Here is a 12920-nt window from a genome sequence, read left to right on the forward strand (position 1 = left end):
AGAGATTTATCTTCTGTCTTTGTCTCGCGTCTGCAGCCCGACTCCAAGTCCGAGCCCCAATGGTTCTCGCGGAGGCATCGAGAGTCAGAATGTCAGGTAAGGGTTTGGGCTCGGTGCCGGCAGACTGAAACACACACACAAGCACGCACTCGCTCAGACATTCTCAGACTTACTCGCTTTGCCCTCCCTCCCCCCTCAGCCCATGTTTTACATCGGGATTCGGTGCCAAGCTGTGTTCGCCACCTGTAGAGGTTCAGAGCGGCCCGTCTGCTGAGCAGACGTTCGCGCACACACACAGAAATACTTCTCCCCCCCCCACAGTCTTTTTCTTTCCACACACACACACACGTTCTAATTCCTCAGCCTCACAGAGGTTTTGATCATAAAGGCGTTTTAGCACACAATCCGTCACAAAGCTAGCTTTGGCCAGACATCAGATGGCCGAGTGGAAACCAAGGCGGCTGTGTCTGTGGCTGAGGAGCGTCTTACATCCAGGAAACGGCGCATAAATTTGATGCCCAAGTCAATGAATGAGCTTTCTGTGCATGTGTGTGTGTGTTTGTGTGTGTGTGAAGGTTCATGTGTTTTAGTTCATGCTCCTGTGCTCGGTACATGCCCGCGTTCATAGACGCACATGTTCGGGGTGTCTTCCCCGGTGCAGCTGTTCAAACACACACTGTGCGGCGATAGCCATAGAATTACCCAGAGGTCATTGCTCCACAAAGGTGGAGCAGTGTACTGGGGCCTTTGTGGGCCTCCACCGCCTGACCTCATTTCTCGTCAGAGAGAGAGAGAGAGAGAGAGAGAGAGAGAGGGAGAGGGAGGGAACGCATGGACGAGGAGATCAGGTTTCTTTTCTTTTTCCCCCGTTCTGACGGATCAAAGAGCGTGTTTGGGATCATTGTATTCATCTACGGTCCTCTGAAAAGTCTTATAAAAATGCAGCCTGGCACGCCACATTTGCTTTTAATGAAGGAATTTCATCCATGAGCAGGACTTTGCCCAGATGTGTGAAAATGTCATGCATAGAATTTCTATAGTATGCTGGAAGGATGATTAGTTCACATCAAAGCCAGGAAGAGGGAAGGTTTTTTCAATGTATTATCGCAGGTGCTTGATTTGATGCACAGACAGAAAGATTGGGGTCTCCACAGCTATTGGAGTTATTAATGTCACTCAGTTGTACATTTTTCCTTTACAGGCTTTTTGTTGTATAAAAGTTAACTGACGTGTTAGATTTGGGCTGTGGACTGCCGCACGTCTCATTGTCGACGGCCGGAGCTCGAGCTGAGATCTGTGATGAGTCGGGTTTTATCCTCTCATGACATTAACCCTGCAGCAGAGGATCTCTTTGGTCCGGTGTCTGTCCCGACCAACGCTGCTCTGTTACCGCTAATAGCACAGATATTAGAGTGACTTTCTGTCTCGTGACAAAACTCTGGAAAAGATATCAGTCGTCATGGGTTTCCATCAAGACATCTGCCTTTTATCAAGTCAGGGATTTTAGATATTTTCACCACACGTGTGCCGTCATCCCACAAAAATCTTCGATATATATATGTGTGTCCCTCAAAGTTATAGTTTATTGCCTTTTTTTGTCTGCTAGAGACACCGCCTGAGCGTCCAGGCCAGGTTTTTTGATTATATTTCCCCCGTGATGTTGCAATGTTCTCCCGAATTCAAGCCCTTTCCCCCCCGACGCGGTCAAGGTCACTGTTCAAGACGTAACCAAACCCGTGTGTCTGGTTTTAAGACCTGGCCGAGCGGCTGCCTTGAGAACAGTTGCGCGAGAGACAATGGTGTCACCTCCCGGACGTTTGTGTTGTGTTGCTCAACAAAAAACACGGCTTTTGTTTTCCGGCGACGCGTCGTGAGCATCTTCAGCGTCAGTAAGGAGTTGGAGAGAGAAGAGAGGCCCCCGAAGCCTGACGCCAGGCGAGTGTTTGACTTCTAGGTGAAAGTGCGGGGAGAGACGCTCAGCGCCTCCTCTGTCCTGCCCACCCTGGGAGTTGCCGTGTTTGGGTGCTGTCGGGTGAGTTCCTGCCCTCCCTCGAACCTCTCCTCTCCCACTGAGTCTAGTCTGCAGGAAATAAAAGGGATTCAAGGGGAGGTCTCGAGTGTCTCGTGGGGGCCTCTTGTGGCTTTCTGGGATGGCAAGAGAGGGATTGAAGAGCCAAAGTGGAGTCTTACCGGGCAGACACCGGAAACCAAACGCAGTCACTTTGCTGAGGAGAAGTTGTCGTTGCGGTGGAGCAGAATGTAAGACGGCGGGCGGGACACTGGAGCGCAGCGCTTTCCAGTCCAGACACTTTCAGACACTGCACTCTGTCGGGAAGCCGACTCGCCGAGGACTTGGAAAGAGACGAGGCGGTTACGGCTCCTCCCGCGTTTGTTTGCTCCGTAAAATGTGTTTATTTTAACCTCGGTGCCACTTAAGAGTGTTTTCCGGCCCACACGCGGCCGAACCGCGCGCACACGCGGGCCGACATGTGTACGGCCTCCACCGCCCTGCGTGCTCGCCGCTGGTGTTTATGAGCCGAGCCCGCCCGCTCGCCCCCCCGCTGGGGTGCAAAAGGCCACTGTGCGAGAAATCCTTTAGTGCCGGTCCCATGAAGGCCCTTTTGATTCCGCGTGTGGGTTGTGTGGGTTGTGTGTGTGTGTGGGTTGTGTGTGTTGTGTGCCGCCCTCTGATGCAGTCTTCCCGAACACAGCGCCTCGCTTAAAAAAGAAGCGTGTATTCTCCGTCCAGTGCAGAGTGGAGACCTCTGTCATCAGGAACCGCAGATGATGTTCCCGGTCACACTGGCCATACTGTGTTAAACGGTTTCGTTGTTTGTGCTTAAAATCTTTAGTTAAATGCAGCTTTCTTTTTTGGGGGGGTTTCACGCACTTATTGGCTTAATTTCTGGGGGGTTTTCAATGAGATGTTTGAACATTCAAAGTCAATGACGGAAGAAGTGAAAAAAAGATTTGCCTTTAATCTATATTTATCCCAACGACAAAGTATCAAAGGACAATAAGAAAGAGGTCCGCTACAGAGATTTGTACCTGAATCTGCAGCCCCGCTAAACTTTACAGCAGGCAACTGTTTTCTACAACAACAACAATACTAAAAACACACCTGCTCCTCAGCAGACAGCACAGACACAGTTGGAAACAGAGCAGCAAAGGTGGAAACCAACAAAAGAGCCAAAAAAAGGAGAGAATATTGGACTCTCAATCCATCAGGTGGCCAAAAACATGACCCCCAAATATACATTTGAGTTGCTCACAACTGCTGGGCGTGTCACTAATTCCCTAATTCAGCATTTATGCATTTATATGTCAGCGACGTGTTCCCAACTTGTTTCTGCTGCCTCCATGTGTCCCAAAAACATTCTGTTATAGCAGCTTTGAATGTTTGAGAAACATTTTAGGTCAACCGCCGCGCGAATCACGACAGTCAAAAGCTAGGAGTTAGCTTTAGCAGGAGTTAGCTTTAGCGGGAGTTTCCTTGTAGCTAAAGTAAAGCTCATAAGTCATGTGGAATGACGAACTGAATTACAAAGATTCATCAAAACGGATCATTCACTATGTTTTTAGTTTTTTCGATGATCAATCAGATTTTATGAGGTTTTATCTCATTCGTGGCCAAATATGTAGTTTCTGCATCTGATAGCTGAGTCCGTGAGTTTCTCTGTATCAGAGCGCTATCCTCCCTCTCTTCTGGCCTCGTCGACCCTTCGCTACCTCAAGTGCACATGATGAGTCAAAGGCAACAGAGGATCTATTTGCAGAGCGTTCTCTCCCTCACTCGTTCTCTGCTGCTCCCCCGTAGAAAGCCTTATTTTTAGTTCAGCCGTGTCTCTGTGTGAGACCACCGGGCCTCTGCCAGGTGGGGAGGTGGAGAGTTGAAGCTGTGAGTGTGTGTGTGTGTTTGCGGGGGGGGCAGTGAGTGAGTGAGGATGAGGATGAGGAAGACGTCTTCCCACTAATCCCACCTCCACCTATGTCTGTCAGTGTGTGAGGGGCTGAAGCAGCTGTTTGACTTGATGTGCTTCCCAGATGACCTCAGTGTGTTTACTGCTCGTACTCGGCAGTCAGCAGAGGACAGAGACACAACTCTCCTTCTCTGAAAGCTGTGTCTTGACTTTCCTGGCGTTCCTCTTGTTGTTTTTGTGCAAGCATTTGCTTACGTTTCTTTTTTTTTTCACGAGTAAGCTTGTTTGTGTTTGGTATTGGCACATATTAAAAGTTGCAATTTGTCTTTTCTTTTAACGTTTAACTTCTCTCTCTCTCTCCCTTTCTTTCTCCCCATGCCCTCCCTCTCTTTTCTGCCTCCGCCAGTCGTCAGAACCAGTTGAAGGATCAGGCCCAGCAGGCTCTGGTGTCCCCCGCTCAGCTCCCAGAGGAGGCCGAGTGCCTCACGGTGCCCAAGTACAAGAGGGACCTTGTTCAGAAGCTCAAGATCCTCCGCCAGGAACTGTCCCAGCAGCAGCCTCAGGCCGGCCACTGCCGCATCGAGGTGTCCCGCGAGGAGATCTTCGAGGTGAGGATGGAAAGAAACGAGCTCAGTCATGCCGTCATATCATCTGTTGCTCACAGGGGGGGGGGGGGGCCTGGTATTAAATAGGTACAGAGTTTAACCCGGAGGGAAATACGGTCGTCACAGCCAGAGCCCGCGTGAAGCGAATTAAAATGCATAAGCAAATGGTAGAGCAACATGGAAATGATCTAATATTTGCTCCATTGCACAACCACCTGCCCTCATGTTCCACAAAGCGTCGAGCGCACGGCCCAAACGTCTCGTGCTTTAGTACCTGCAGAGCTGCTTGTAATTGTACAAGTTATTTATTGACGCACCCGAGTAATGTCAAAACATTCCCCGAAGGTTTTTCTCGTCTACTCCCATAAAGGTCATTGCCTGTAATAGTTTGGCTGTGAGAATGATTTCTCACACACACACACACACACACACACACACACACACACACACACACACAGTTATACGTGTCCGTTCAAACTCCAGAGTGAACCACTTCTTGTTTGAGACAAGGATTGTCTACAAAGTACATTTTCTCAGCTGTGGAGGTTGTGTGTGTTTTTCTTTTTGCATCTAGGAGGTGGGGTGAGGGGTGAGGGGGGTTGGATGGGTGGGGGTGGGGGGCTTCATCAGAGCAGCAACACCTGCAACAGACTGCGTGACTCTCATAAAATATGCACTGGAATGTGCTGGAACAGCCACGTCTGTTAATCTGAACGAAGACATTTTTGTTGGCTGATCTCAATGCGAGAGTAAGAGAGGAGGAGGAGGAGGAGGAGGAGGAGGAGGAGGAGGGTGGTGCAGAGGACGTCTTGAGGTTAAGCGAGACGTAACTGCAGAGCGTCTCCAGACCAGCTGAAGCATTACTTTATGACTGAACAGGCAAGTGTGAGCTGGTGGGCTGTCAGACGTGTGTACTCTTCGGTGTCGATAAGACGTTCCCGTTCTCTCTCCGTCTGTCTGCTGCGTGTGTGGGGACAGAGTGGAACCTGGCCGTGTTATTATAGTCTTACGGCTGTGTTTATTATAACTGCCCCTAATCCACTTTTAATGAACCTCCCCCCCGACACTGTGAGCCGTCTGCACGTGGGATAAACACCGATCGAGGCGTCACAGCCGAGGACCAATTGGAAACGATGACTTCTGTAACGCCACATTGCATCTGTCTCATTCCTTTCCAAACTGTCGGGCAAACGTTTATTTTCAGCCCCGAAAGCTCTTAACTCTTGGAGTTGAACGCATGTGAATCCCCAGAACCAGTTCCATACATTTAGTCAGTTGCCCCGCAGTCAGGACCCCTGATGGGGAGAGTGCACATATTAAAGATGGCTTCCCTTTAACTCCTCCCCCTCCGCCGAGGACCGCTCTGCAGCAGCATCAGCAGCTAAGCGGGGAAGAATCCAGCGGACAGCTGTCTGACCGCTGCCGCTTAACTGCCTTTGCGTGTCGTTTGTGTTGCAGGAGTCGTATCGCCAGGTGATGAAGATGAGGCCGAAGGACCTGTGGAAACGGCTAATGGTGAAGTTCAGAGGGGAGGAGGGGCTCGATTATGGAGGAGTGGCCAGGTGAGGAGCCACAGCAAAGGAGGCGCATTGTTGCATCGACCACACGGACTCTGGAAATGCTCTCACTTTGCACACAGACGTCTGCCTCCTAGTGGAGGAGCCGAAAACCACAACCCACTCGCTGTTTATTTATTTATTTCTGTCTCAGTTTAAGTGATCATGTTCTGCGCTGCGACACACCGGGTTGCATACCTCTGCATTGTATTGTGAGTCCTGTTTCTCCTCTGAATACGTGTGTGCTGCGTGCAGGGAGTGGCTCTATCTGCTGTCGCACGAGATGCTGAACCCGTACTACGGCCTGTTCCAGTACTCCCGCGATGACATCTACACGCTGCAGATAAACCCCGACTCCGCCGTCAACCCCGTGAGTCACAGTCTCAACACTGACGACACGCAGAAAAAACAAACAAGCGAAAAGTGAAGCTGTTGTGACAGCGCTTTGCTCGGCAGGAGGCTGTTTGAGTTTCACTGAGCGCCGTCAGACCTGGAGCAAACCGGTTCCATCACTTCTAATGGGTTCATCTTCATAGCGTTATTTTAGGCCTCATCATTATTACTGGATTTCTGTCAACCTCTGCCCATATTTTAATTAAAAGGGCGTTAAATTACATTATGTTTGCTTATGAAAAGATCCTAAAAAAGTATTGAATTTTAAATGGTAAAAACTACCAGGCGTGAGCTTCAGAGACTCTGGTGGCTTCGGTCATATCATCTTATCTCACACACGTAGAACTGGTTGGTTAGTCAAAGGGGAATCCAGCGTCTTGATATTGTAAAAACACTTCAGCGCACATACTTCTCACTCAGCGCCGTCTGCTTCATTTGGAAACTAACGATGTTTTGTCTGCCCTCAGGAGCACTTGTCATACTTTCACTTTGTCGGCCGCATCATGGGCATGGCGGTGTTCCACGGCCACTACATCGACGGAGGCTTCACGCTGCCCTTCTACAAGCAGCTGCTGGGGAAACCCATCACCCTGGACGACATGGAGTCGGTTGACCCCGACCTGCACAACAGCCTCGTGTGGATCCTGTACGTGCAAGAAAATGTTTTCTCAGAAGTCATGAACAGTCTTGACCGAATGAAAAGTGAAAGAGGATTTCTGGGTCACAACACAATGCTGTGTCTGCATTCCTGTCCGCGATCTCCATGCGATATGCCGAGAACCAAGAAGTCATCTCTACTTGCAAAGAAAAATATGCAATTTCAGTGTCAATTCCACAATTGTAGATTTTATTATCTACCACCTGATGATTAATGTTGAACATGGAAACTTCTCTGCTGTACTTTGATGACAGCGCCCCCCAGGGTTTTTTAATATTTCTTACATCAGCGCTCCCTAAGCACATGTCTCCAGACCGTATGTGTGTTCTCCATTCAGTTTAAAGGGACAGTTCCCCCCCAAAATCAAAAATATATATGTTTATCACCTGTAGTGCTATTCACCAGTCTCCAGAATAAAGGGACTATGTGGCACTCGTCTTGTTGTGCTCAAAGCGTAAAAAAATACATTTTAAAAAAGACAGTACCGTCTCTTTTCAGAGATCATGACCCAGTTAAACCGTGTTGAATACACACAACTTGTTGTGAGCAGTTTTTCTGTAGAAACTATCTTCTCTCTACTGAACTACCCAGCGTATCACTGCGCAGAAGGAAGCGTGCATTTATTTATTTATTTTGCACCAACAAAATCTCATTCACATGCTTACCTCTCTTCAGGGACAATGACATCACAGGTGTGCTGGACCACACCTTCTGCGTGGAACACAATGCCTACGGGGAGATCATCCAGCATGAGCTCAAGCCCAACGGCAAGAGCATCCCCGTCAGCCAGGACACCAAGAAGGAGTACGTGCGGCTCTACGTCAACTGGCGTTTCCTGCGAGGCATCGAGGCTCAGTTCCTGGCCCTGCAGAAGGGCTTCAACGAGGTCATCCCCCAACACCTGCTCAAGGCTTTCGACGAGAAGGAGCTCGAGGTACTTTCATCAACCGCCACGTATCTGCCGCTCACACACACACACACACACTAGATTTACCTGCGACTACATTAAGTCCGACTTTACTGTAAAGATCCACTCGTTTCCTCGACCTGCAGCTGATCGTCTGCGGCCTCGGTAAGATCGACATCAACGACTGGAAGTCCAACACGCGGCTCAAGCACTGCACCCCGGAGAGCAACTCCGTCAAATGGTTCTGGAAAGCCGTGGAGACCTTCGACGAGGAGCGCAGGGCCCGGCTGCTGCAGTTCGTCACCGGCTCCTCCAGAGTTCCCCTGCAAGGCTTCAAGGCCCTCCAAGGTAACAACAACACCCGAGGGGGGGGGGCCCGAACACGCCTGTGCACGCTTTGTGTTTTTGTTACGTAAACGTTGGTATTGTTATGCAGTCGATGCCAGGAAAGTCCCACGTGTGGAAGCGCTGGGTTGGGTGTGAACTGCCTTCAGTTAAAGGCTCAAAATGGCTGTTAGTGTCAGATCAGTGATGTTCAAAGTGGTGGTGAAGTCCTTGCCGCTCCTTTGTTGTGCATACAGAGTGCTCTCCACATGTGTTTGGGATGCTTTGCTTCCCCCCCCCGGTGTCTCTGGGTTTCTCCGACCTGACGGGAACCTCGAGTGTGCGTGTACTGCGGCGGTTCACCGGGTTCATGCTGGCAGACGCTGCTGCCCAGAGACAGAGCGTCCAGGCGTGAGGAGCACGCCCTGATCCCCAAGCAGACGGCGCCCTCGCGTACCTTTTTATATAACACCGGCTTCCTTTCATGGTCAAAAGCTGGACACATGGCTGCAGTCAAGGGACACAGTCAAGTCAGCCAGTGCTGCTGGTATCCACTCACTGTGCAAGTACTATGTGATGTGTTTCCTTCATGTTTGGTTTTAGGAAAGCAAACAACACGATGGACGACTTTTACAGCTTTACACACATTCTTCTCACACTTACTCTTGTCTCTTATTCTCGTCTCCTACCGCTGAATATTTGATGTTTACATTTAGATGTCACTAAAGTTTTTTCAGGCTCATTTCAAGCTGTGTAATACCAAAAAAAATGAAAATTCAAACGTTCACGGTTTCCATTTCGGGGAGGATTTTGGACGCAGGTTCTGGTTGATTCCCTTCACCAAACTGATTGTGTCTGTTCGTACAGGTGCTGCTGGCCCACGGCTCTTTACCATCCACCAGATTGATGCCAGCTCCAACAACCTGCCCAAAGCCCACACCTGGTGAGGACTCGTGTTCACTCTGTTGTGGAGTCAGAGAGGAAGAGAAGTGTTGAACCGTGTAGCGCGTGGAAACCTCTTGACCACGTCTGTCTGGGTCAAGTCATCACTATAAGCAGATATCGTTATATTCAGGGTTTATTCTTCTTTTTTGTCATTTTTCCAGCAGATTATCAACTAATTTTGATTTGTATATTTATTACTTGAATATATATCAACATACAGTACTGCTGTGTTGAACTATGACATACACTATTGGACTGTGCATAATTTAAATACACGATAATGCAGTACAGCGTGTATTTAACACACACACATGTCAAATACAGTAACGCCAGTACTGCAAATAGTACTACTAATCACTGCTTGTTGGTGGTTTCAGTGCATGTCTTCATTTTACTGGCCTAAAAATAAACTTTTGACTCTCATTGCTGAACTGGTGGTGAAATTTTAAAACATTTTAAAGTATATTTGAATGTATGAAATGACCCAAAAGGATCACTGTCTGACAAGTGAATTGTCTGAACAGGACGATTCTGTCCCCGTCTCTGTGATCCCTAGAAGCGGTTTCCACTGTTTTATCAAACCTCTTTTATGTTGGACTTCACGAGTCATGAGTGATGCAGCGGTGAAGTGACTCAGATAGTTTTTAACTCTGCTCTCCTCTTCCTTCCCCCCCAGTTTTAACCGGATTGACATTCCTCCCTACGAGCACTATGACAAACTGTACGACAAGTTGCTCACCGCCATCGAGGAGACGTGCGGCTTCGCTGTGGAGTGAGTCACTGCAGCAGGCGGAGCTCAGCAACCAGAAGCAACAAGGTTACATGACGAGCACCCCACCACCACCGCCCCTAAGAATCAACCCACTCTGACGGGGGTCGCCCATAGTTTCCCGGGGGGGGGGGGGGCCAAGCTAAGGAAGGGAGAGCCGAGAAGACCGCAGAATGTCAGCTGACTCTGGTTTTCCTTTCAGACCCTCCAGGCCTCCGTCACGTCTTTTTTTTTTTTTTTTTTTTTTTATTGACAAGGAACCTTTTATCAGCTGCTAATAACTCAGACTATTTACTAACCCGTGGAACCTGCAAAGTCGCTGGCTCTTCCCTTTTTTCATTTTAGCATTTAAGAAAATAAAAAGTAAATAACGTGAAAGACTGTATTCCATGTAGCAATGCTCCATCTTACCAAGCGGAACACAACGGCGGTCCGCTCCGAAACGACAGGAACGAGACTGGTTTGTTTGCGAGAGCGCGGGGTTTCTCAAGGTTCCCCACAACCACTTGAAAACGCGACGCCTCGGACGCGGCGCGTGCGTGACTCGTGCCGTTCGGTGCCTCCGTGTTCACGTCGGGGCTCTCGGCATCGCCGCCGCCGCCGCTGGAAAACGGGGACGCGTGCGGCTGCGATCGCCAGACGAGAGACTGAATCAGCCAGAGCCCGACTGTTTACAACCCTCTCCAAAGACGGCAGCGGGGCCCTCCGCCCCTCCACCTCCACCTCCACCTCCACCCCCCCAAGTCGCTGCCCAACAAGTAGCTCTTCATTCCCACCAAATGAACACGTTTGACAGCTAGTTTTGTTTCGGAAAAGGATGAATACATGAATGGATAGCTTGAAATGTGTTATTTTTATATAACGGGGGTGGAATTGAAAAAGAAACAATAAAATTCTATATATTATATATAATTTATTGCTGTTATATCCCCCTATCCATTGTTTAAGAAAAGAAAGGAAAATGTTAAGTGTTGCTGTTTAAACGATGGAAGACAAATTGTGAAAACCGAATTAAGCTTGACTGAATCCTCCGTAAGAAGCTGCGGTTTATTCCTCGACGCAGCATCTCACACACTGTGCCAGGAGGAGTGTGTCACAGGACAAACAAATGTTCAACACACGATGTCCTCCGAGTGCCATAATCATCATTTTAGAATGAACGATATCGAGCGAACCCTTTAAATTCTACTGATTTCATTCTGGAGCTACACACACGTGGTGGTGTGACGTTTCCCCGACTAGCACCGCCTCTTTTCTTTTGTTTTGTATCACTTTGTCATTTGTAGCTGGGCTTTACCAATGTCACTTGCATGAAACACTCCCATCCTTTTCTAATGGTATTCTGTTTCAGAAGAGTCCAAAGGTCTATTTCACGCTGCCTCCACATTGTTGTTGGGGGCGAAAAACCCTCAAGACAAACCTCTGCTACCTTCTCGCCATGTGGTGCTAAACAGCATTAACGTTTGTCTAATATTGGCAACCTTACTCATTGACATGCTACTGCCTAATAAAGTGCACACTACACAACTCATGCGCACACCTGTTTGTGGCCACAACCCATGAATCAAGAGCTCTAGCCACATTCTCAGGAGACGTCATGTGTAGCTTGAAACGTGTCTTCTGTTTCGACGACTGACGAGAAAACTATTTCTGACCGTTTGTCTTTCCTAAATGTTAAAAATAAAAAAGTCTTGTCGCTTAAATTGTTTTTCCAAAAGTCGGCTATTTACACACAGCAACCGTTTGCATGCAGAGGTGAACTAAATGAGAGGGATCCGGTTTTAGCTCGCTACACAGGCCCATCAGTGATGTTTTTATTTTGAGAAAGGGGGGAGGAGGAGGATGGTTTTCTACGATTTAAAAAAATGAAATGATTGAATGTTTTCCCCAAAAAGAAAAAGAAACGCTGCCTGTCTAGCAATCTCTATGACCGAGGACTGTTCCTAACGTTTGCATACACTAAAAGGAAAAAGAGGAGAAGGAAAGAGAGTAAGCTGTTCATTTTTATTTGTGTGTGTGGACAAGTGTATGCAAAGTGAAGTGTCCTCAGATGGTGCTTTGTACAGTGATAAGATATTGTTCATATATGTGGATCGGACAACCTGTAATTTATCGTTAACTTAAGTGGAAAAATGAAAAGAGGAATTGCACACGAACAGAATGAGGTTGCCGTGTGTATTTTAACGGTGACTCTTTTTTTTTTTTAAAGCAGATATTAATTTGCCTTTAAGTCCAGTGCACAAGCTGATGCTCTACTGTCCGTTCTTACACTACAGCGCTCACATCGCCCCGGAGCTGAAGAACTTGTTCCTGAACAAGTGAAAGTTGAGAGATGCTCTTGTTTTGGGTTTTAGTTTTTTTTTCTTTTTTTTTTTTCGCATGATCCACTAGCAGGACTATATCTCTCATAGCTGACTGATGCAATTTGATGTATGTTAACACTATCATTTTGTAAGAGTATTTTATTTTTGTGTGTCATTACCGGTAGTTCTAAATAAACTTGCCTTTGTCTAACAATGTGAGGCCTTGTACAAATGTATGTCCTGTGCTTTTCCCTCCTCTTTGATTGGTTTCATATATCATAAAAGTTTTTTTCTCCATTTGAATTATTGTTAGGTTTTTTGATCTGGCAATTACTTAGCGATGTACTGACTGAGAGTAAGTGTCAAGTGGGGGATGCAAAAACTCTTTCTTGCTTTAAATTTGAAAGCCCACGTCTCTGACCACCTTTACTCTGGATGAAGACATCTGGTAGGTGGCTCATAGGGGAGCAACTGGTCGAGGGGGAAATGACAATGGATGCAACTGTTGGAAAATAGGTCTCAAGTACAGTTCGCAGTGTT

At 47.9% G+C, this 12920-nt stretch overlaps 1 protein-coding gene across 3 annotated transcripts in view; it reads left to right on the forward strand.

Moving 5' to 3' along the window:
• The window catches only part of smurf2 (SMAD specific E3 ubiquitin protein ligase 2), a 41515-nt gene extending 28903 nt beyond the window's left edge, over positions 1 to 12612 (forward strand). For all 3 annotated transcript variants that reach the window (XM_068578155.1, XM_068578157.1, XM_068578156.1), the window contains 9 exons: positions 37 to 96; positions 4327 to 4528; positions 5984 to 6087; positions 6337 to 6451; positions 6942 to 7120; positions 7808 to 8066; positions 8186 to 8387; positions 9231 to 9306; positions 9985 to 12612. In XM_068578155.1, coding sequence (XP_068434256.1) covers positions 37 to 96; positions 4327 to 4528; positions 5984 to 6087; positions 6337 to 6451; positions 6942 to 7120; positions 7808 to 8066; positions 8186 to 8387; positions 9231 to 9306; positions 9985 to 10084 — 1297 coding nt within the window. In that variant the 3' untranslated portion in view covers positions 10085 to 12612. The remainder of the gene's footprint in view (positions 1 to 36; positions 97 to 4326; positions 4529 to 5983; positions 6088 to 6336; positions 6452 to 6941; positions 7121 to 7807; positions 8067 to 8185; positions 8388 to 9230; positions 9307 to 9984) is intronic.
• Positions 12613 to 12920: the final 308 nt, after the last annotated feature.

Source organism: Clinocottus analis, unplaced genomic scaffold, assembly GCF_023055335.1.
Source record: "Clinocottus analis isolate CAN_PGR_092001 unplaced genomic scaffold, fCliAna1.0.p SCAF_16, whole genome shotgun sequence".
NCBI lineage: Eukaryota > Metazoa > Chordata > Actinopteri > Perciformes > Cottidae > Clinocottus > Clinocottus analis.